The sequence below is a fragment of the Crocuta crocuta genome, unplaced genomic scaffold, assembly GCF_008692635.1.
Source record: "Crocuta crocuta isolate KB4526 unplaced genomic scaffold, BGI_CrCroc_1.0 scaffold299, whole genome shotgun sequence".
Taxonomy (NCBI): domain Eukaryota; kingdom Metazoa; phylum Chordata; class Mammalia; order Carnivora; family Hyaenidae; genus Crocuta; species Crocuta crocuta.
Genome location: NW_027532747.1, coordinates 10,908,855 through 10,929,276, shown reverse-complemented (window position 1 = coordinate 10,929,276; position 20,422 = coordinate 10,908,855). Strand labels below are relative to the sequence as shown.

General features: G+C 49.9%; 1 protein-coding gene across 4 annotated transcripts in view; it reads right to left on the bottom strand.

Moving 5' to 3' along the window:
• TTC7B (tetratricopeptide repeat domain 7B) overlaps positions 1 to 20,422 on the bottom strand; it is a 252,850-nt gene that overhangs the window by 229,157 nt on the left and 3,271 nt on the right. For 3 of the 4 annotated variants that reach the window (XM_077780871.1, XM_077780872.1, XM_077780873.1), the window contains exon 2: positions 17,556 to 17,724. In XM_077780871.1, coding sequence (XP_077636997.1) covers positions 17,556 to 17,724 — 169 coding nt within the window. The remainder of the gene's footprint in view (positions 1 to 17,555; positions 17,725 to 20,422) is intronic. The other variant, XM_077780874.1, reaches the window with a different exon arrangement.

Below are 20,422 nucleotides of genomic sequence, written 5' to 3'. Positions count from 1 at the left end.
TGGTCCCTGTTGGTGTGGCCCGAGACAGAGCTTGAGCAGGTGGCCTCGCTCGAGGCCTTCTGTGGAATTCCGGTTCTGGAACGTGCCCACCCTACCACAGAACTCTACTGCTTAAATAAGAACCCCAAGTGCTGTCTGTGCTGTGTTCAGGGAGATGGAAGTTCTCCAAGAGCTCCTGCAACGTCGGCTCGGCGCCAAGGCAAGGCACCCCTCGCCGAAACCCCCGCCGACCCCAGGGCGTCGGCGCCCTCTGAGTGTGGCTTGGGCAGTCTCTGTAGGTCACCTGGGGATCCCTACACGCACGATGCGCAGCCCCAGTCTAGGAGGCAAGCGCTTAACAGCAAAGGAGGAAAAAGGGCCAGGGGCTGGAATGGGGGATCCACCCTTCACCCCTCCTCTTAAATAAGGGCCTTACCCCCTTCTATCTAACAGGGTTGCTGTGAGGATTAAAGACGCTGAGGGGCAAGGGCTTGAATGGTGTTTGGAAGGACTCATCTTTAATGCTGTCATTATTATTAATAACCTGCTACTAGTATCCCAGAAGCCAGCACACAGTAGGTGCTCACCAAAGCTGAGGCCCTCTCCCTGGCTGGTGAGGCTGCTGCATACCCTGTAGCCCTCTGCCTGGTTCAAGGCTCAGGGCCCTGGCCTGGGAGGCCCCGCCCGGGCCCCACCCCAGCTTCCCGCCCTTCTGCACCAGTCCCAGCATGAGGGAGAGGCTGGGGAGCCCGCTCCGACACCCCCCTTCTCCACAGAACAGTCTGTGCTCTGCTCCCGCCCCCACAGAGCTCGGAGCTTTCCAAATCTGGATGCTTTTTTCATTCCCGAAGCATCAGGAACATTTGGGGGAAGAAAATGAACACCAGACACGGTTTGGAAATGATGGAAGCCAAGAGACGGGCGGTGGCGGAGTGAGCACTGGCTGAGGAGTCAGGAGTCCTGGTTTTAAAGTATTCAACAGGAGTAGGAGCCAAATGATCTTTTAAACCTGGGCAGCTTCGTCGGGGTCTAGGCCCCAAGCTGATCCTAGTAGGAAGGACCCAAATCCTAAGGGTGGAAAATAGAGCAGCTAGCACACAACGCAGGGGGAGAAAACTGCACAAAGGGCATCCAAGAAGGGCGTCCAAGAGTCACCGGCTTTCAAAGAAAAGGAGCCGAGAGGGGTGTCCGGGGGCCCTCCCACCAGAAGCCGGTGCACAGCCTGGGGTGAGCCAACCTGAAGCTGAATGTGGCAGAAGAGGAGTTAGAGACACAATCAGTTTCAATGTCAGGCCCAAACCAAAATCTATTTTTATCGAGAATGGAGAGGATTTCGGAATACACTGGAAACACTGCACTTTCGGTTAAGCAACGTGCGTGTGACTTGGCTAGAGTTCATCCTCAGCGGTGCACCCCGGCGTTGCTAGGGGAGCACGTGCAGAGAACCACCCCATCGCAGGTGGCCCTGCGTGGCAAGCACTGTCCCTGGTGAGAATGTGGGGACACAAAACGAGCAGTTTGGACATGACATGGCCTCAGAGGCCACCCCGGGGCAGGCACTCACATATTTGCTGGCTTAATGAATTAATTAAGTATACAGGCTAGTTTGAGAAAGGTAAGTGATAGATATGAAGTAATTAAACAAAACCTGAATGCCAAATTGGATGGAACTGACTATTAGCAGAGGTGGAAGAGGGAGGAAAGACCAAAGTGGACGAGAGAGCTGGAGAGAGAGTTACCGAGGTGTCACCATGGTGGGCTCCTCACAGGGAAAAGGAGGAGACCCCGATTGGAGCGAGAAGACAAGCAGGGGTGGGGAATGGGCCTGGCAGGGGTGAGGGCAGGTGGGCGAGCAGGCTGGCAAGTAACCTGGAGCAGAACGTGGGTGGGACAGAGCAGGATGTGGGGCTCCCCTGGCAAGACCGGGACAGAGCCTCCAGGATCGGAAAAGCTGCTCGGCCGTGCCTGGACCTGCTTTGATCAGGAGAAGCACTCATCAAGAACCTGACCTTCAGCAGTATGGGAAAAGATGACTCGGGGTAGGGGTGAGGGGTAGGGGGCTCCGCTCTTGATGACCTCAGTGTGGAATTTTCCACAGTGCTTTAAGCCTCAGACTGACTTGTCCGGACGCTCAGGCCACTGGCTACTCACTGCTTTCACCACCCTTTAACTTCAACCTACTTAAGAATATAAATTTGTCACAAATGTACACATGCTGTGTTTTAGGCCCTGTAACCCCCAGGGGAAAGCTCTGTGTCATCTGCCTCCTGCCTCCCCTCCTCCCCGAGACCCTGTGCATGCTCTGCCGGAAGGGAGGGCTTCCCTGGTACATCCCGGGGCCTCAGGGTCCCAGCCTCAGACTCTGCCTTTCCTCACTGTCTTGTGTTCCTCTGAATGAGCCTCAGCCACTGCTGGGTTGTGACCAAATTCTACACACGATCAGCTCCTAAATCCTGACCGACAACGCCATAGCCTAAAGACCCCTGTGCTGAGCAGAGGCTCCAGAATTAGACCGGTTCCCTGAACAGCACCCCCTTGCGGTCACAGAGGTATCACCATGTTCTCCTCCAACCCCGTATCTCTCCCTGTCTCGAGCGAAGCTGGCTTCTCCTCCTGTAATCCTTAACCTGGCTCAGCATCATCCCCCGCCCAGTGAGTGAAGCTAAAAACCTCAGTCATCTTGATACCTCCCTCAACCACCTTCCCACCGCAGCTGCCCAACCAACACACGCGTCTCCGGGGCCTGCTGGAATCCAGGCTATTGCGGTGTCTGTCAGGATCCAGTAGCACAAAAGAACCACTCTAGTTCTTACAGATAGAGGTTTAAGGGCATGAAACAGATGGAAAGGCAAACAGGATGCTATAGTATCCCAGAATTCTGAAACATCAGGAGGCCACTGACATCCCGAGGGCCAGAAAGGACAGAGGGAGGAGATGGAGTGCCGACAGCCCAGAAGCTGGGGCTGCTGGGTAGCAGACGGAACCCAGCAGAACCTCCCTTCTGGGAGCTGAGACCTCAGGGGGAGACCCCCCAGCTGGGGCGAGAGAAGAGATGCAACTGCTGCCAAATGTACTGCTGGAGTCAGATAGGGAGAGAGGGGGAGAGAGAGATACCCTGGCTTCTCTCTCCTCTAGCTCCCCAATTTCCTGCCAATGCTTCCTGTTGGCCAAACCCAGGCAGAAACCAACTGACTAGGGCCTCTTGAAAACAGCTGGCAGAAGTGAGGCGCCCCGTAGAACAAGAGGGAAAGAGCCCACAGCCAGCGCACCTCCCTGACCGGACTCCTTCCCTACAATCTTCAATTCCTTCTAATCCATTCTCCCTTCCATGCCAGAGGGATCATTCTAACTTATAAACTTAAGTTGCTGCGGTTGGCAGTTTCCTGGCAGGGAGAAAGGGGACTCCTCCACCGGGCTGATTTTGCCAACCAACTACAAATACAGGAAGTGCTGTTCCCTTGACTGCACCATGGACCCAGCGAGCGGACAGTAGAACATAGGAGCTGCCGCTCAAGGTACTACTCTAGAAGAAGGCAGAGACTCATCCTCAAAGTCATCTGCTCTGAAACAGGTAACTAACTAGGTAAATATCGTTCCTTTCTGACCAGGGTCGTTTGCCATGATCAAGAGGCTCAAGGGCTCCAATGAAAAAATGCCACGTCAAAGGAAGTGGAGAACAAGTAAAGGCTAATTAAAATCTATTAAAACAGGGCGCCTGGGTGGCTCAGTCCCTTAAACCTCTGGCTTGGGCTCAGGTCATGATCTCAGTTTGTGAGCTTGAGCCCCGCTTTGGGTGAGCACGGGCGTTGCTTCAGGTGAGCTCCACTCCTCTCTCGCTCCCTCTCTCTCCCTCTCTCTGCCTCTCGCTCACTTGTACCCTCTCTCTCAAAAAAAATAAATAAATAAATAAATAAAATAAAATCATAAAAAATAAATTTTAAACAGATTTTTAAAAATCTATTAAAACAATAGAATAGTAAGTGATGAGGTTGAGAAATCAAAATATTTCATAGGAAGAAAAGCCCAAGCTCAGATGGCTTACTGGTGAATTCTACCAAAGGCTTAAAAAAGTAACACAATTCTTCACAAACTCTTGGAAAGAGCAAAAAAGGAGGAACACTTCAAAACTTATTCTATAACACAAGTGTTACCTTGATACCAAAACCAGACAAGGATATCACCAAAAAACCATACTAATATCCATTCTGAGTATAGGTGAAAATCCTGTACAAGATATTAGTGCACCAAACCCAGCAACATATAAAAAAAAAGTATGTACCCTGAGTTAGTCGCATTTATCCCAGGAATGCATGGATGATTTAACATATGAAAATCAATCTATGTAATACACCACATTAGAAGAATAAAGCACAAAAATCTACATGATTATCTCATTAGAAAAAGCATTTGACAAAACCTAACATTCTTTCACAATAAAAAACACTCAACAAACAGAAATAAAGGAAAATTTCTTCAATATCTGATAAAGGCCATCTATGATACTCAATGATGAAAGACTGAAAGCTTTTCCCCTATCTTAGAAGATCTCTGCTCTGGCCGTTTCTATTAACCATTATAATAGAGGTTTTTAGCCAATGCAATTAGGCAACAACAACAAAAGGCATCAGCATGGAAAGAAGGGAGTAAAAGTATCCTGTCTACAGGTGACATGACCTTGTATAGAGAAAATCCCATAGAATCCGTACACACACACAAAGTTATTAGAGCTAAAATACCAGTTCAGCAAGGTTACAGGGTAAGAGATCAATATATGAAATTCACTTGTATTTTCTATACACTAGAAGTGAGCAATCTGAAAACGGAATTAAGAAAACTGTTCCATTTTTGATACCGTCAAAAAGAATAAACTACTTAGGAATAAATTTAAGAAAAGGAATATAAGACACACTGAAAATTACAGAACACTTTTGCAGTCAAATGCTCTACCACTGAGCTATACCCCCTACAGAACACTTTTGAAAGAAATTTAAAGAAGACATTCTAGGGGCGCCTGGGTGGCTCAGTTGGTTAGGCATCCGACTTCGGCTCAGGTCATGATCTCATGGTTTGTGGGTTCGAGCCCCACGTCGGACTCTGTGCTGACAGCTAGCTCAGAACCTGGAGCCTGTTTCAGGTTCTGTGTCACCCTCTCTCTCTTACCCTCCCCTGCTCATGCTGTCTCTCTCTCAGAAATAAATAAAACATTAAAAAAATTGTTTGAATTAAAAAAATTAAAAAAAAGAAGACATTCTATGTTCATGGACTGGAAGACAATATTAATAAGATGGCAATACTCGCCAAATTGATCTATAGATTCAATAGAATCCTCAAATTCCTGGCAGGTTTTTTTTCCCCAGTAATTGACAACTTGATCCTAAATTTATATGGAAATGTAAGGGACCCAGAAAAGCCAAAATAATCTTCAAACAGAACAAAGTTGGAAGACTCACACTTCCCCATCTCAAAACAATACAAAGCTACAGTAATAAAGACAGTGTGGTATTGGCATAAGACAGAAATATAGACAAATGGTGGACTAGAATCAAGAATATAGAAATAAACCCTTACATTCATGTTCAACTGATTTCCACAAAGACCTCAAGATGACTCAATGAAAGATAGTCTTCTCAACTAATGCTGAGGTAATAGCTGTGTATCCACATACCACAGAATGAAGTTCTCATACCGTATATAAAAATTAATTCAAAGTAGATTATAGATCTAAATCTAAGAGTTAAAACTGTAAAGCTCTTAAAAGAAAACATAGGTATACATCTTTGTGACCTCAATTAAGCAGTGATTTCTGAACTACAACACCAAAAGCATAAAAGCACCCCCCAAAAAATTAGAAAAAACACTGAAATTAATCAAAATTTAAAAAAAAATTTAGGGGCACCTGGGACTGGTTAAGCATCTGACTTGGGTTCAGGTCACGATCTCATGGTTCGTGGGTTCAAGCCCCACATCGGACTCTGTGCTGACAGCTAGTTCAGAGCCTGGAGCCTGTTTCAGATTCTGTATCTCCCTCTCTCTCTGACTCTCCCCTGCTCACGCTGTCTCTCTCTCTCTCAGAAATAAATAAAACATTTAAAAAAAATTTTTTTAATGTTTATTTTTGAGAGCAGGGTGGAGGGGCAGAGAGAGAGGGAGACACAGAATCTGGAGCAAACTCCAGGCTCTGAGCTGTCAGCACAGAGCCTGACATGGGGCTCGAACCCATGAACCACGAGATCATGACCCGAGCCAAAGTTGGACGCTTAACTGACTGAGCCACCCAGGTGCCCCAAACTGAATCAAAATTAGAACCACTTATGTTTTGGGGGGCGCCTGCATGAGATACCACTTCACACCCACTAGGATGGCTATAATCAAAAGGACAGATTATAGAGTCAGCTTCACAGCTTGCCAGCTAAACAGGAACCTTTAGAGTGGTACAGCCGCTTCGGAAAATAGTTGCAGTTCCCTGAAATGTGAAACCCAGAGTAGTGACGTGACCCAGTCATTCCTCTCCCAAGTGTATACCCAAAAGAAATGAAAATATACATGCCCCCCAAATTTTATACACAAATGTTCACAGCAGCATTATTGAGGATAGCCCCAAAGTGGAAACGACCCCTTGTCCAACAACTGATGGATGGATTAATAAAATGTGCAAAACGTGGTACATCCATAAAATGTGATATTATTTGGCCAAAAAAGGAATGAAGCATAGATTCATGCTACAACATGAATGAATCCTGACACATGCTAAGAAGCCAGACACAAAACATCACGTATTACGTGATCCTGTTTATATAAAATGCCTAGAACAGGCAAATCTGATGGAGACACAAAATGGTTGACCTTGTCTGGGGTGGGGGGGTATGGGAGGGATGGTAATGAGGTCACGGGAAGTGACCATTGAAGAAGGGGGTGATGAGAATGTTCTAAATTGACTGTGGTGATGAATGCACAACTCTGAGTATTTTACAGTATCTGAATTATATCTCAATAAATGTTTTTTTAAAAAGCTATAGACCATATTTGTAATATGAAAAACTGAAATACAGATGTTCCATAGGCAAGTGGTTCAAAAATACCCATAAGGCACACTACTGTGCCATCATTAAAGACTTTTTTAAAAACTGTTTAATGACATGGAAAAATAATTGTACATATACATACATACATACGGTGAAAAGGTGGACTATCAAATAGTATATATGGCATAATCCTAATTGTATTTAAAATATTATAGGGAGGCCTGGGTGGTCCAGTTGAGCATCTGATTCTTGATTTTGGCTTGGGTCATGATCCCAGGGTTATGGGATTGAGCCCCACGTCAACTGGGATTCTCTCTGTCTTTCCCTCTGCCCCTGTCCCCTGCTTTTGGGCTAGCTCTCTAAATAAATAAATAAATAAATAAAAATATTATATAAATATATATCTTTATATATTTTATATCTTAAAGAAATATATAGATATAGATACCTAAATAGATATAAAGATATAAATCTATATAAATCTACCTATACTTAACAGTGGTTAACTAGCTCAAGTGGTAGTATGGTGACTGATCTGACTTTCTGCTTAATATTTTTCTTTGTTTTCCAACAGCCTCCATTCAACACAGAACCAAAGAATCAAAGTTCACTTTTAGACCAAAGGGATTCTATTCAGTGTTGGCCAGAAGGTGAGGCACCAGAGCCCCCACCCTGTGGACAGGAAAGCACAAAGGTACAGCCCTCTGCAGAACAGTCTGGAAATACTTCTCTTTTGACCCAGAAACTCCACTTCTGGAAATCTCTCCTAGGGAAATCATTAAGGACAAGCACGAAGACCAGGCTGAGAGGGTGTTCGTCACGGCTTTACGTGTAACAGTAAAAAGCTGAAAACAACCTACATGTCCAAAAATAGAGGCTTTTTAGTTAAATATATTATAGCTTATCCATATAATGAAATGCTGTACAGCTGCTCAGAGTGTTTATGATCTGTACTGAGGTGGGAAAAGCAGGTCACAAAGCAGTATATGTGGTATAAACTCATTTTTATAAAAAAAAAATCACACATGATAATTATAGAGATCTAAAAGTAAAGGCACTAAAACGTTAACAGAGGTTGGCTCTGGGTAGACCAGGTGATAGATATTTTTATGTTCTTTTGACTGGTGTGTATTTCCGATTTTTATATAACGCATGTATGTTGTCTATAATGAGAAGAACAGTAAAATAAAATGATAAGGGGAAGGGGCAGGCGGTCAACCACAGTGACAGCCAGAAGTCCCTCTGGGTCCCCGAGGAAAGGAGCATGATAGACGGGACCTCGGGGAGGTGGGGACCGCGGGGAGGGTGACACCATCCCAGCCACCAGTCGCCCCCACTGCAGGTGTGCGTCAGACTACATAAATCCCCTTCTGTGGGCCTTGGATTTATAGATTTCAAAGCATTTTTCCATTTTGTCTTGTTCAGCCTTCTCAGGCCTCCCACCTGAGTATTATTATCCCCATTTTGCAGATAAAACAAGTAGGACTTAGACACTTAGATCGAATGGCTTAAGAATCGCAGAACAGAATGAAGGGTTCGCAGGCTATCGGACACCAGACCCTTGTCAACGACACGCCCGCTCTACATGAGTTTATGTCCAGCTGAAAAGAGCTCAATAAAGCTCAATAAAGCAGATAGAGGAGGGATTCTGGAGTCCACCGGCCTTGATGTGAATCCCACCTCACGTCCGAAATTTAGCCTCTCAGTGGCTCACAGGGAAGGATGACCCCTGAGCACAGGACGGCTGCCGGGATGAGGTGCAGTCACACAGGTAAATCGGAAGCATCACGCCTGCCTCTGGGCAGAGCTCGATAAACACTAATCCGCCGGGAACCCCCACCTCTCAGGGCACCCGAGCCCCGAGGTAGCTCCTGCTAGTAGACGGACTTCCAGATATGGGCCTAACGTTGCACCCTATGCAGTTTCCACAGCCCGGCTCTGGCCCCATCACCGAGGACGGAACAGAGAAGTCTTTCTTCCCCGGAGGGTTCTCCACCCCTAGAGAATGTTCTTCCCCAGAAAGCCCCATTCCTTCAGCACTTACCCACCTGATATGGTCTGGCTGTAAGGCCCCTCATGTCCTGCGAGGCCTGCCTCCAGGGAGAGAAGGGCGTTCAGGGCCCCAGGCCTCTTTGACAAGAGGGTTCCTGTTAGAAGAACCACATTACAGAGTCTATTGTGGACCCTCCCTCTGTTCTCCCAGTGGGAACACCCCTCCTCCTCACCGCCTTCATGCAAGGCCTAAGCCAGTGCCCGGGCATGATTCTGGCCACTGTAACTACATCAGAGAAGGAAGTGTCATCCACCAGGGCCAAGGAGACACAGTGAGAATGTGGCCGAGGTTTCTGAGACTTACACCTACAACAATTAAGAATCTGGAGCTGCTCCAGCTGCCTAGAGCCTGGAATGGGAACTAACACAGAGGACGGTAAGCCGAGAAATGGAGCGAAAGAACCCATCTCTGAGCCCTGAACCCAGCGGCCACCTGACCTCAGACTGGGTTGGGTTTTCTTTCGCTGACCACGGAGAGTGGTCTTTCAGAGGACAGATCTTAGCAGAACTTCAAAATGAGCCTCCAGCTTGGCTCGGGGCCTCAACTCTCCTTACACTGCCTCCCCCTCTGCGAGTCCTGTGTCCCCAGGGCAGGGGCTTTGGTCCCACTGCTGAAAGCCTTGCGGGGTGGAGTTTGAGTTGCTGACCTGGATTCACACTGCAGCCTCCATCCTCTGTGAACAAAACACTTTCGTTTACTGCTGGGGAGGGGTAGAGCGGAGGACAGGGACCCTCTGCCACGCCCATGTCCCCAGCGGCCGTCACACCTCTCCAGTGACACTCTGTCCCAACAAGCACACAAGCGGCCTCATCTGCCACCCCAGGGCAGCTTCTGCCTCTCTATTATGCCTCTCTCAACACACAGGCCTGGGCACCGCGCCTGTGCCTGTAGCTGAGCAAAGGGGCCGATGGGCTCAGAAGACTTCAGCCCCTGCCTGGAGAGGCCAGGGGTCCCCCATGTGAGTGTGAATGCAGACGCCTTCGGCACTGGTGAAGCACGGCCAGCCTGTGGCCAGCCCACCGCATCCGGGCTGCCCCTGAGACCAGCAGACTAACATCTTCCAAGGATGGATGGAGCCCGTATCACCCTAAAAGCTGAAAGCCCCCGATAAACATGTTTCCACCCTCCTGGGGTCAGCTGGGCCGCCCCTGGGAGCCAATATTCCAGAATGGGAAAATAAGCTTTAAGGAGCACCTGGGTGGCTTAGTCGGTNCTCTCTCTCTCTCTCCTAGAAATAAATAAAAATATTAAAAGAAAAAAAAAGAAAAGAAGCTTTGAGGCAGAAAAGTAAACCACCATGTAGAAAATGTATGCCTCAAGTCACCTTGTTGAGGGTCTGGCCTCGCCTTGACATACAGTGCTGTTAGAATCAGCCTATAGGGAGAAAGAGCCAGAACGGAAATGCCTTCCTTCTCTTCCTTTTACGTTCCCTATAGGCAGACCCTGCTTAACGTGGCAGCCTTTTGGGTGTGGGACGGTCCTCAAGCCATAACCCACCATCTGAAGAATTTCCAACTCAACTTGTTCCAAGCCTTTTTCCATGCCACCCAGATGCCCAGGACAAGTGTGGAGAAGACACACGAGCAACACCTGATAAAAACCCCCTATAGTGGACTGTGTCCCTTATGCCGACTTATCCAAATTTTGCTCCGGGAGGAGGCCCGCGGGAGATGCGGGCAATCCCCAGGTGCCTCTCCCAAAAACATTTGTAGAGAATGTGTAAGTCTCCCGGCCGAACCACTGCTTATGCTAAGCTGAAGTCTGTGGGTGTGTGAAGACACCGAGTTTCAGGCTGGGGAAGACAAGGCTGGGATCCAAACCTCTCGGAGATGGGTTCTCTATTTACAGACGAGGGCTTATCAGTTGCAGGGCACAGACGGCGCTTCTGGAAAGCCTACCGCGAGGGCTCCCTGGCCCCTTCATGCTGCCCCCTACAGAAGGCAGGTGTCTTCATTCCTTCCCTGATGCCGACCCCTGAGAGGGAGACAATGGGCAGCCCAAAAAGAAGCTCAGGGCCAGCGTTACTGGAGGCAGGCAAAGAGAAGGTAACGTTTTCCAAGGGGAGGTCATTATATGACTCGCGGGCTATTCTTCATCACACCTGCTCTTCCGGGAGGAACAAGAGGTCCATGGGCTCTGCAGATTCTGGAGAAGGGGAGGTCTTCAGGGATCAGCCTCTGGCCTCTGGCCAGGAAGAGGAGTCCAGTTGGAAGAGACAAGCCCTCCCCTTCCAGGAGCTGAACTGAGGGATGGTTTCTCCTCCTCCGCGATCTCTCCTCTCATCAGCCAGTGGATTTAGCACGTTCCTTATGAAGGCAGCTGTCAGAGGACTCTGTGAATTGTTCTGCCTCTTACGGGAGCACTACTTGAATCCACTGATCCATTCTATATGAATGGCCCTTTGTGATAAAACCATTCATGTGGGCCTGAGTCCAAAGACCTCTAACCTTCTGGGTCAGCCTTGGGCAAGACTGGGGAGTAGCAGACAGTGGTCTTGGGCCCCACCCTCAAGCAATCCCCTTAGGGTAAGCTCTCCATCTGCCCCTGGGTACTGCCCTCCTCCAACATCATCAGTACCTTTCCTCCCTCTGTGGCACTCCAGGCCTCAGACCTTCGCTTGATCCGCCCCTAAAGATTTCCCTCTAAGGGGCACCAGGTGGCTCAGTCGGTTAAGCACCTGACTTCGGCTTAGGTCATGATCTCACAGGTCATGATCTCACAGTTTGTGGGTTCAAGCCCCACTTCGGGCTCTGTGCTGACAGCTAGCTCAGAGGCTGTTTTCAGATTCTGTGTCTCCCTCTCTCTCTCTGACCCTCCCCTGCTCTCTCTCTGTCTCTCTCTCAAAATAAATAAACAAATAAACATTAAAAAAATTTTAATGTTAAAAAAAAAGATTTCCCTCTAAATATACCGTTCCCAGGTCCCACTCCTGGGCCCAAATCCTGTGCCAGACAAGGCAGATATACGAAGGCACCTCTTCCCTCTCTCCAAAACTGGATGTTACCTGGGGCTTCTGGAGAAGTCTATCCATCTGGGGTCACACCCAAGAACAAAAATAGCTAAACTTTGTTGCTCTGCCAAGCGCTGTTCTAAGAGCTTTACAAATATTCACTCTTTCTCTATAATAACCCTACAGCGTAGACACTATTATTATCTCTATTTTATAGATGAAAAAGCTAGAGCCCCGGTGACGTGAAAGTAACTTGCCCAAGATCTTATAGCTAATAAGTGACAAAGCTAGAGACCGGAGCTGAGCAGTCTGGCTTCGATGCCACAGAGGAGCAATTTCAAACCCAGGAGCAAAGGAGGAAGAGAGAAAACGGCTTCAGAGAGCCCCACCCACATCGCGCCACCTCTACTTACGCACAGAGGCCGTGGAGCCTGACGGGCAGGTTTCCTGCCTCATCCCGGCCCTCCCTCCAGTTTCCTGGGGGTCATCAGGCAAGTCCCTGGGCCCCTCTGGCCCATTCTCCACCATGGGAAAACATTTGTATGAGGTCCCGTGTGCCCTTTGCAATCAGTCCTTCTCTGCTACATACCATGCAATCTAGAAAGGAAGTGCGATCCCACGCCGCTGTTTCCGAGTCCATAATACCCCTACTCTTGGGCACCAGAGCCAGTCTTGCAAGTCCCCTTTCATTCACCTGAGTGCAGGCTACTTCTTTCCGCTGCTCTGGCTAGGTGAGAGACCACACTCTACTGCACATGTCTGACCAGAGGCTGACATGTGCCCCTGGTCTTCTTTCTCCCAGGTACCTGGTGGCGGTGGTCCTACAGCAACGTCTCACCAAGGGACTGTCAGCAGAGGTGACATGTGCTACTTGTGCCCACCCCAGACATCTCTCTCTTCCCCTTCCCACGAGCCGCAACACACCAGCAAGCCAGCTTCGGTCACAAAGAGGAGGATGACACCCGCATGGACGGGGGGAAACGGTAACCTCAGAGCACACAGCTGCCCCACCGGCTGTGACCAGTTGGAATGTCACAGGACTTCACTCAGACTGGAGCCAGTGCATGCTCAGTCCCTGTAGGATGACAGGGCACAGGCCAAGGCTGTCGATAAAGGCCACGTCCAGGAAGGCAAGCCCCTGCCAGCTTCCACCATCCTATCTGCACAAAGTCACCCCATGTCCAGCAGATCTAAGTCCCAAAATAGACAGTGGCCATGTGTCCACTGTTCCCAAGCCTTCCCGTTTGGGAAAGAAACATCTGTGGCCACTTGGTGTCCTGGAGATTTCTTTTGAAACCTCAACCTATATCCCAGATAAAGATGTCTACTCGCTGGATTAAACCCATGCTATCAGAAGCTAAAGAGTTTCTCAACTCCCTCTGTTCCCACCCTCTCTTGTCTGCTTAGGTTTAAGAGACTGAAAGAAGGAGTTAAGGGGATGAGGAGAAGGTGAGATCCACTTGGGAACTCCCTGATCCTGGACATGAACTAAAATGTACAATCTTTTGGAAAGAGATCCATGTTAGGCTCTGTCACGGTGTGACGTCAGCATGCTCTCCTGGGTGCTTCCCATGATTGGCAGGGAATGACCCTGAATCACTCAAATATGCCCAATGTGTTACCTACAAAGAAAACGCATCTCACTGTGACAGGCTATGAGACAAGGCACCAGGAATCATCCGAGTTACATGACGGGCATCTCAGGAAAAATCCAAGCAAGGGAACTTGTATAAATTTCACTCGGTAACTGAGCACCCATTATGCGCCAAATACTGTGTGAAGTTCTGAGGGTGGCAAACAAACAAAGAGCTCTTCTTTCAGGGGAACTCACAGAGTGTCTGGAAATGGGGCGGCTAACACTAGTATGATTTTCAGGTAGTCTACTAATCTACTGCGCACAGACAGCATCGAACATGATTAACTCTGAACGGGTGAGTCCCAGGGGGTGTCAGAGAAGACAGGATGTGTGGGCTTGAGGCACAGAATCTACAGGTAAAAATCTGGGCAAGGAGAAGGATTTAAGGTGGAGGAACATGGAAGGTGAGTCTGCGAAGAGGGGTGTCTATACAAATCATGGGTTTCTCCAGTGATCGGAATGTCTTCTACATGAGGAGACCCAACCACCCTACGGGGTAGGCTCTGTTATTCTTTCCATTTCACAGAGGAGAAAACTGAGGCACAGGGAGGTTACCTGGCCTCCCTGAGAAGGTCACCCGGCCCAAGAATGTTCTGATCCACGTGCCAGCAGAGCAGCATGGTTAAGAACGTGAGCTCTGGAGTTGCACACACTTCAGACTGAGTCCCCCTTCTGCCGCTCAGTAGGAAAGTGTGGGCTCCAGCACCTGTCTCTGCGCTGAAGTCTTGGCTCAGCCGCTCCCTGGGCAGCTTACCTAACCTCCCTGTGCCTCAGCTTTCTCATCTGTAAAATGGAAAGAATAACAGAGCCTACCTCGTAAGGTGGTTGTGAAGATGGGCTGCAATACCCAAATGAAGGGCACGGAGCTTGGCACAAGTACCCATCGCTAATATTCCAGTTACCTCACCCAGTCTCACTTCCTTTATCTGTAAATTAGAGGTTTGCAGGACTGAAGAGACAGTAGAGCCCTAACTGATAACTGAATGATGTTGGCTTCTGATTCCCAATAAGCCAAGGCCAACATTAGCTGGTCAGGGGAAGAGCTCCCAGCCATGGCTGAGAAGTTCATGTAGAAGTTCACAGACATTTCCAGGCTCTGGCTGGAAGCCCAGGTCATGTCAGGCCTCTGGAAGCCATGGGCCAGTTTAGGTGACCCATGAAAGGCCAATTCGTCCACCTCCAGTGGCACGCAGGGGCACAGAGGGAGGTGGGGCCCGTCCCAGGGGCTGCTGTGCCCAGCTCCAGCCAGGGCCTGCCCGGCGGCCAGGAGGGGATGGCTCTTCCTTTCTTCCCAAAGGAGCCAGAATTAACTGGATGGTCCCAACCTGGAAATGTCAGCAGCTAATTCAAAAGCACTGGAAACATGGAACTGACCACACCAACCCCGTCTCAGGTGCCTGCAGGCTAGCAGGTCGCACGGACAGGGAAGTGCTCTGTACACTTAGCCTTCATTGAACATCTGTCCACAATCTCTCCTGAAAACTTCTCAAGGACCTTGATTTCAGAAAGAAGAACCAAAGAGTACTGCTACACAGAGTTGAGACCAAGAGCCCCCTGAACTCCTCAGAGAACTGGCCTGTCTCTGGGCACCTGCATGAATTAAAGGGGCAACTTCTCTGTCACTGGTAGTCACTGCTTGTTGTCCCGCCATCAAACACTTAGCTTGTAAGCTAATATTTGTATCGTGTTATGTTCCGGGCATTGTTTTAAGCATTTCCTATATACTATCTCATGTAATCCTCATGACAACCCAAGGAGAGCTTGATAGATGGGGAAACTGAGGTACGGAGCCATTAAGAATTTGCACAAGGGCACAGAGCCAGTACGTGATGGAGGTGGGCGATGAGCCCAGGCAGATAGCTAAGTGCTGGTGCCCAACACTGCCTCACGCCTGGCCCGGCGCAGGCTCTCGGCGCTGGGGCCTCTGCTGGCAAAAGTGACCCTTCCCTCTCCTGTACACGTGTGATGCTGAACGTGCCCACGGAAGTCAGAAGCCAGCCAGGGCCAGGTGTCCCATGAGCCAGGCAAGGTGTCTCAAGAGCCAAGTGCCTCAGGGCGTCTGGCTGACTCTGTCGGTGAAGCAGCTGACTTTGGCTCAGGTCATGATCTCATAGTTCGTGAGTTCAAGCCCCGCACAGCTGTCTGTGCTGACAGCTCAGAGCCTGGAGCCTGCTTCGGTTTTTGTGCCTCCCTCGCTCTCTGCCCCTCCCCCGCTCATGCTCGCTCGCTCTCTCTCTCTCTCTCTCTCTCTCACAAAAATAAACATTAAAAAAAAAATTAAAACGAGAGCCAAGTGCCTCAGCACCACGGCCTGGGGCTCACTGCTCACCACACGTCACCCAGGGCAACTCAGGGCCCAAGTCTCCTGTCCTCCCTGCCCACCGGCACAGAGACCATGCTGGCAGTGCCACCTGCGGGCAGCCTGCCCCACCAGTCTGTCTGAGGGCCACTGCGAGGACCTGAGCTGTAGCCGCGAAGCAGGCGCCAGAGCCGTCGCCCAGCCCCCACTAGCAAACAGCCCCGACTAAAGCCACCAGGCCCCAGTGGGGGGGCTGCAAACTGCCAGACGAAGCTCAGCTCTCGCCGGAGAACATCGTTCCTGCCCCGAATCACACACAGACTCCCACAGGCCTCGGCCACGTGAGGCGACGTGAGGGACGGAGTGGGCGCCACGAAGGGGGCAGCTGTGTGGCACTGACGCCAGCACAGCCCGTGGCTCAGACAGACGCTCTCAGGACCCCCTCAAACAGCCTCAAAGGACTGTGCCCACCAACCCACCGGAACGCCCTGCAAGGCAGACAGCCTCTGTCCCGGCCCACAGGGGTGTGCAGGAGAGTAATTAGATGAACCCGGCAGCCCTCGAGGCTCCCCAGGGGCCTGGGTGACTATGTCACACACACACACACACCCCCACAAAGCTCGGGAGTGTGCCTCGGGCGGGGGCTTTGTTCAACATTGCATAGGACAACCCACACACATGACCGGCTCGCGGTCGTTCTGGTTGGGCCTCGTTCTGGTGGAATCCTGTGCAGCCACGGTGCTTCACATGCATGGTTTGGACAGTAGGTGGCAGGAGGGAGAGGAGCAGCTTCAAATGGTCCCTTTCCTACCATGGACTTTCCAATTCAAATTGTCCCTCCTCTTCCAGGAAGCCTTCCTGGGCCCACTGTGTGACCTCTGTTGTCTCTAAGAAGCTGTTAGCCGTGCCCGACTTTTACCAATCGCTGCCTTGTTTGGGGCTGATATTTTAAAATATTGTTTAATAAGCATTTAATAGGCCAGGTACTGTGGTCAGTGCTTTACATACATTATTTGACTGAATCCTTAGAATAAATCTGTGAAGCGAATGTAATTATACCCATTTCACAGATGAGAAAGTAGCAGCTTGGAAAGGTCAAATAATGTATGCGTCCTGCCTCTGGCATTGTTCTCTCCCTGAGGCTGTATTCTTGCACATTCGGTTGCAAACTCCTTCCTGGCAACCGGGTTGATTTACCCTGGCTTCCACCCCTGCAGCCCCCAGGCACACAGCTGAACACTGGCTGGCTGACTGGGCCAGGGACCGCCAGATGCAGGGACAATCAGCCTTAATTAGCCCGGAGGCAGCACTAATGGGTAAAACAGGTCAGCCACGTGGCCACGTAAGCCTATGACGAGCCTCCCTGCGTGCGCAGTATCTCCATCACCACAAAAACCCCAGCTCTCCTAGCAGATTGGCTATTGGCCCATTTGACAGGTTTGACCTTTCCTTGTCTCAGTGAGCACCGCAGACAGAGGCTCCGAGGAAGCAGCGTGTGGCCGGGCCTGAACCATGCACTGCGAGCAGTGGGCTCAACCTCGACGCCTTGCTAGGGACCTGGCGGGGCAGCGTGGCCCCGGGGTACAGCCTCCTGGGCTGGGGAGGCGCGGGCTCACCTTTGGTAGCGTAGGCTTCCGCAACCATGCGCAGCCTGTAAGGGGGGACGGCGGTCAGCGGCAGCTCATCGAGGCCCACCCGGGCATAGATGTTGAGGGCCTCCTTATAATCTCCTTCCACATAATTCAACTTGGCCATGATCAGATTGGATTCTTGTAGGAACTCTGACTAGAAGGAAAAGGAGAGAGAGAAACGTTTTCCGACGATGCTCTGGGTAATGGTCCCTCAGGCCCCTCCCGCTGCTGCTGCAAAGCCTTGGGGCTCTCCACGCAGATGGCGCACTTGACCGTGCACAGCAGGGTGTCCGCCATGGCCCTGACGTGGGAATGACCCAAATGGCCATCACCCGAGGAATGGATGAGGAAGATGTGGGCTAGCCTCCAGGTGGAATCTAGCTCGGCCAGAGTGAGGAATGAAGTACCGAGCCACGCCACAACACGGGTGAACCTCAGGAAGCTTGCGGCAAGTGAAAAAGCCCATCACAAACGGCTACATGTTTAATGCTTCCATTTACATGAAATGTCCTGCACGGTCAAGCCGATAGAGGCATGAGGTAGATTACCATTTGCCGAGGGCTGGTGGCTGGAGGGTGGCAGGGGACCGCTAACAGGCATGGGTTTATTTTGGGGGTGATGAAAAGGTTCTAAAATAAGGGCAATGATCGCAAAAGTCTCTGAATATACAAAAAAAAAACAACAACAACAACACTGAATTGTACATTTTAAGTGGGTGAATTATACGGCACATGAATTACATTTCAGTAAGGGCTGCTGTAAAACAAAACAAAAGTAAACAGAAAACTGAGGCTCCTGTCCGGCCCCTGTGCTTGGCTGTGGGGGACCCAGGACGGAAGGGACACTTTAGGAACAAAAACATACAAACACCTTTCTCAAAAAAGGGCATCCGGGTGGGTCCTGCCCGTTGCACAGGGGGTATGCCACAAGACTGGAACCCAAATGACTCCAGGAGAGAGGCTTTCTAAATTGGAGCAGGGCGACTGGGTGGCTCAGTCAGCTAAGCGCCTGACTCTTGATTTCAGCCCAGGTCATGATCCCACAGTTCATGAGATCAAGCCCTACATCAGGCTCTGTGCTGACAGTGCGGGGCCTGCTTAGGATTCTATCTCTCCCTCTCTCTCTCTGCCCCTACCCCGGTGCATGCACGTGCATTCTCTCTCTCTCTCTCTCTCTCCCCCCAAAATAAATAAATAAACATTTAAAAATAATAACAAATAAATTCGTGCAAAAACCATGACTTTTCTTTCCTGCGGCAAACTTTTCCCACTGAGCCCAATCTACTTGTTAAGGTGACTGAGCCCTAACCCCCGGTCCCCTGCACGGAGGCTGCAAGTTCCAACAGTCGTCTGATGGGCCCTCATTCCTCTCCAGGCAGGAGCGGTCGGTTGGCTCCCCGAGTCCACGGCCACCAGCCGCATCCTCCGCCCTCCCTCCAGGCCACCACTCCTAAGCAGGCAAAGAGGAGCCTGCCCAGCCATCTAGATAGGGAAGCAGATGCATCACCCTCGCGCAGGCCTTCTCGCTGGAACCCAGGCTATGCGAAACTAGCTTGGCCAGCACTCGGGAGCAGGCCAGGAGCTGCACTGTCCCGTACCCTGCAGCCCGGAGGGGGTAGGCAATGCCCAGGTCACCCGCTGGAGCACAGCGAAGCGGCTATCTGCCAGGATGGTCAGCTTCCAGCTACTTCTTTCTTTCTTTTTCCTGTGAGTAGAGCTGGCACTTAATGTTACATTAGTTTCAGGTGAACAACACACAGTTGTCACATAGATCGGACAACGGCAAGAGCTAGGCTGCACTCACCCCAAGTATCACTACCATCTGTCACCATACAATGCTGTTATGGTGCCATCAATGTGTCCCCTATGCTGTGCCTTTTATCCCCATGGCTTCTTCGATCCATAACTGGGAGCCTGTGTCTCCCGCTCACCTCCACCCATTCTGCCCATCTCTGCCCTCCCCTCTGACACTCATCAGTTTGTTCTCTGTACTTATGGGTCTCTTTCTGCTTTTTATCTGTTTACTCATTTGTTTTGATTTTTAGATTCCACACAGAAGTGAAATCATAAGGTATTTCTCGAAAGGGAGAGGGGGCCACAGAGCACTGGAGAGATGATAAAACAGGCAAAGGAAATGAAGGGAACAAAAGGGGTTTCTTTTTAATTTAATTATTATTTTTTAACTAGGCTCCACGTCCAATGTGGGGCCTGAACTCACAACCCTGAGATCAAGAGTGGCTCGCTCTACCACTGAGCCAGCCCTGAAGGGAACAAGAGTTATGAGTGGAGAGAGGGGTGGGGAGGGAAAAAAAGAGAGAGGGAGAGAGAGAGACGCCAATGCAAGAAATTAGAATTACATCAGCAAACAGAAATCAAAGCAGACTTAAGAAAAGAGAAAAAGAGCAATGAAAACAGCACCCGCCGCAGGCTCTCCACCCAGAGGAAAGGCTTCCTGGCCGACTAGGCTGCGTCTTCCTTCCTACCCCAAGTCCTCGAGCACCCGGACCACTGGCATGCAAGCAAGGGGGAGGGGCAGCGGACGCTGGGGTCTATGAAGCTCAGCGCCTCATCCCGGGACAATGAGAAGTTTCTGGAGATGGACGGTGGGGATGATTGCACAGCAGTGTGAATGTACTTAATGCCTCTGAAACTGTACACTTTACTATGGTTACAGTGCTAACGTTCGGGTTATATATTTTTTCTCAACAGAAAAAGATTTCTAACCCCTTGAAAAAATGTTTAAGTTTTTGTTTTGTTTTGTTTTTAAAGAAAAGTACACTAAGATGTACTTTTCAGATGGAAAAGATGCAGAAGCCTGAAGAGAATTACAAGCGTAAAGGCACTGTTTGGATG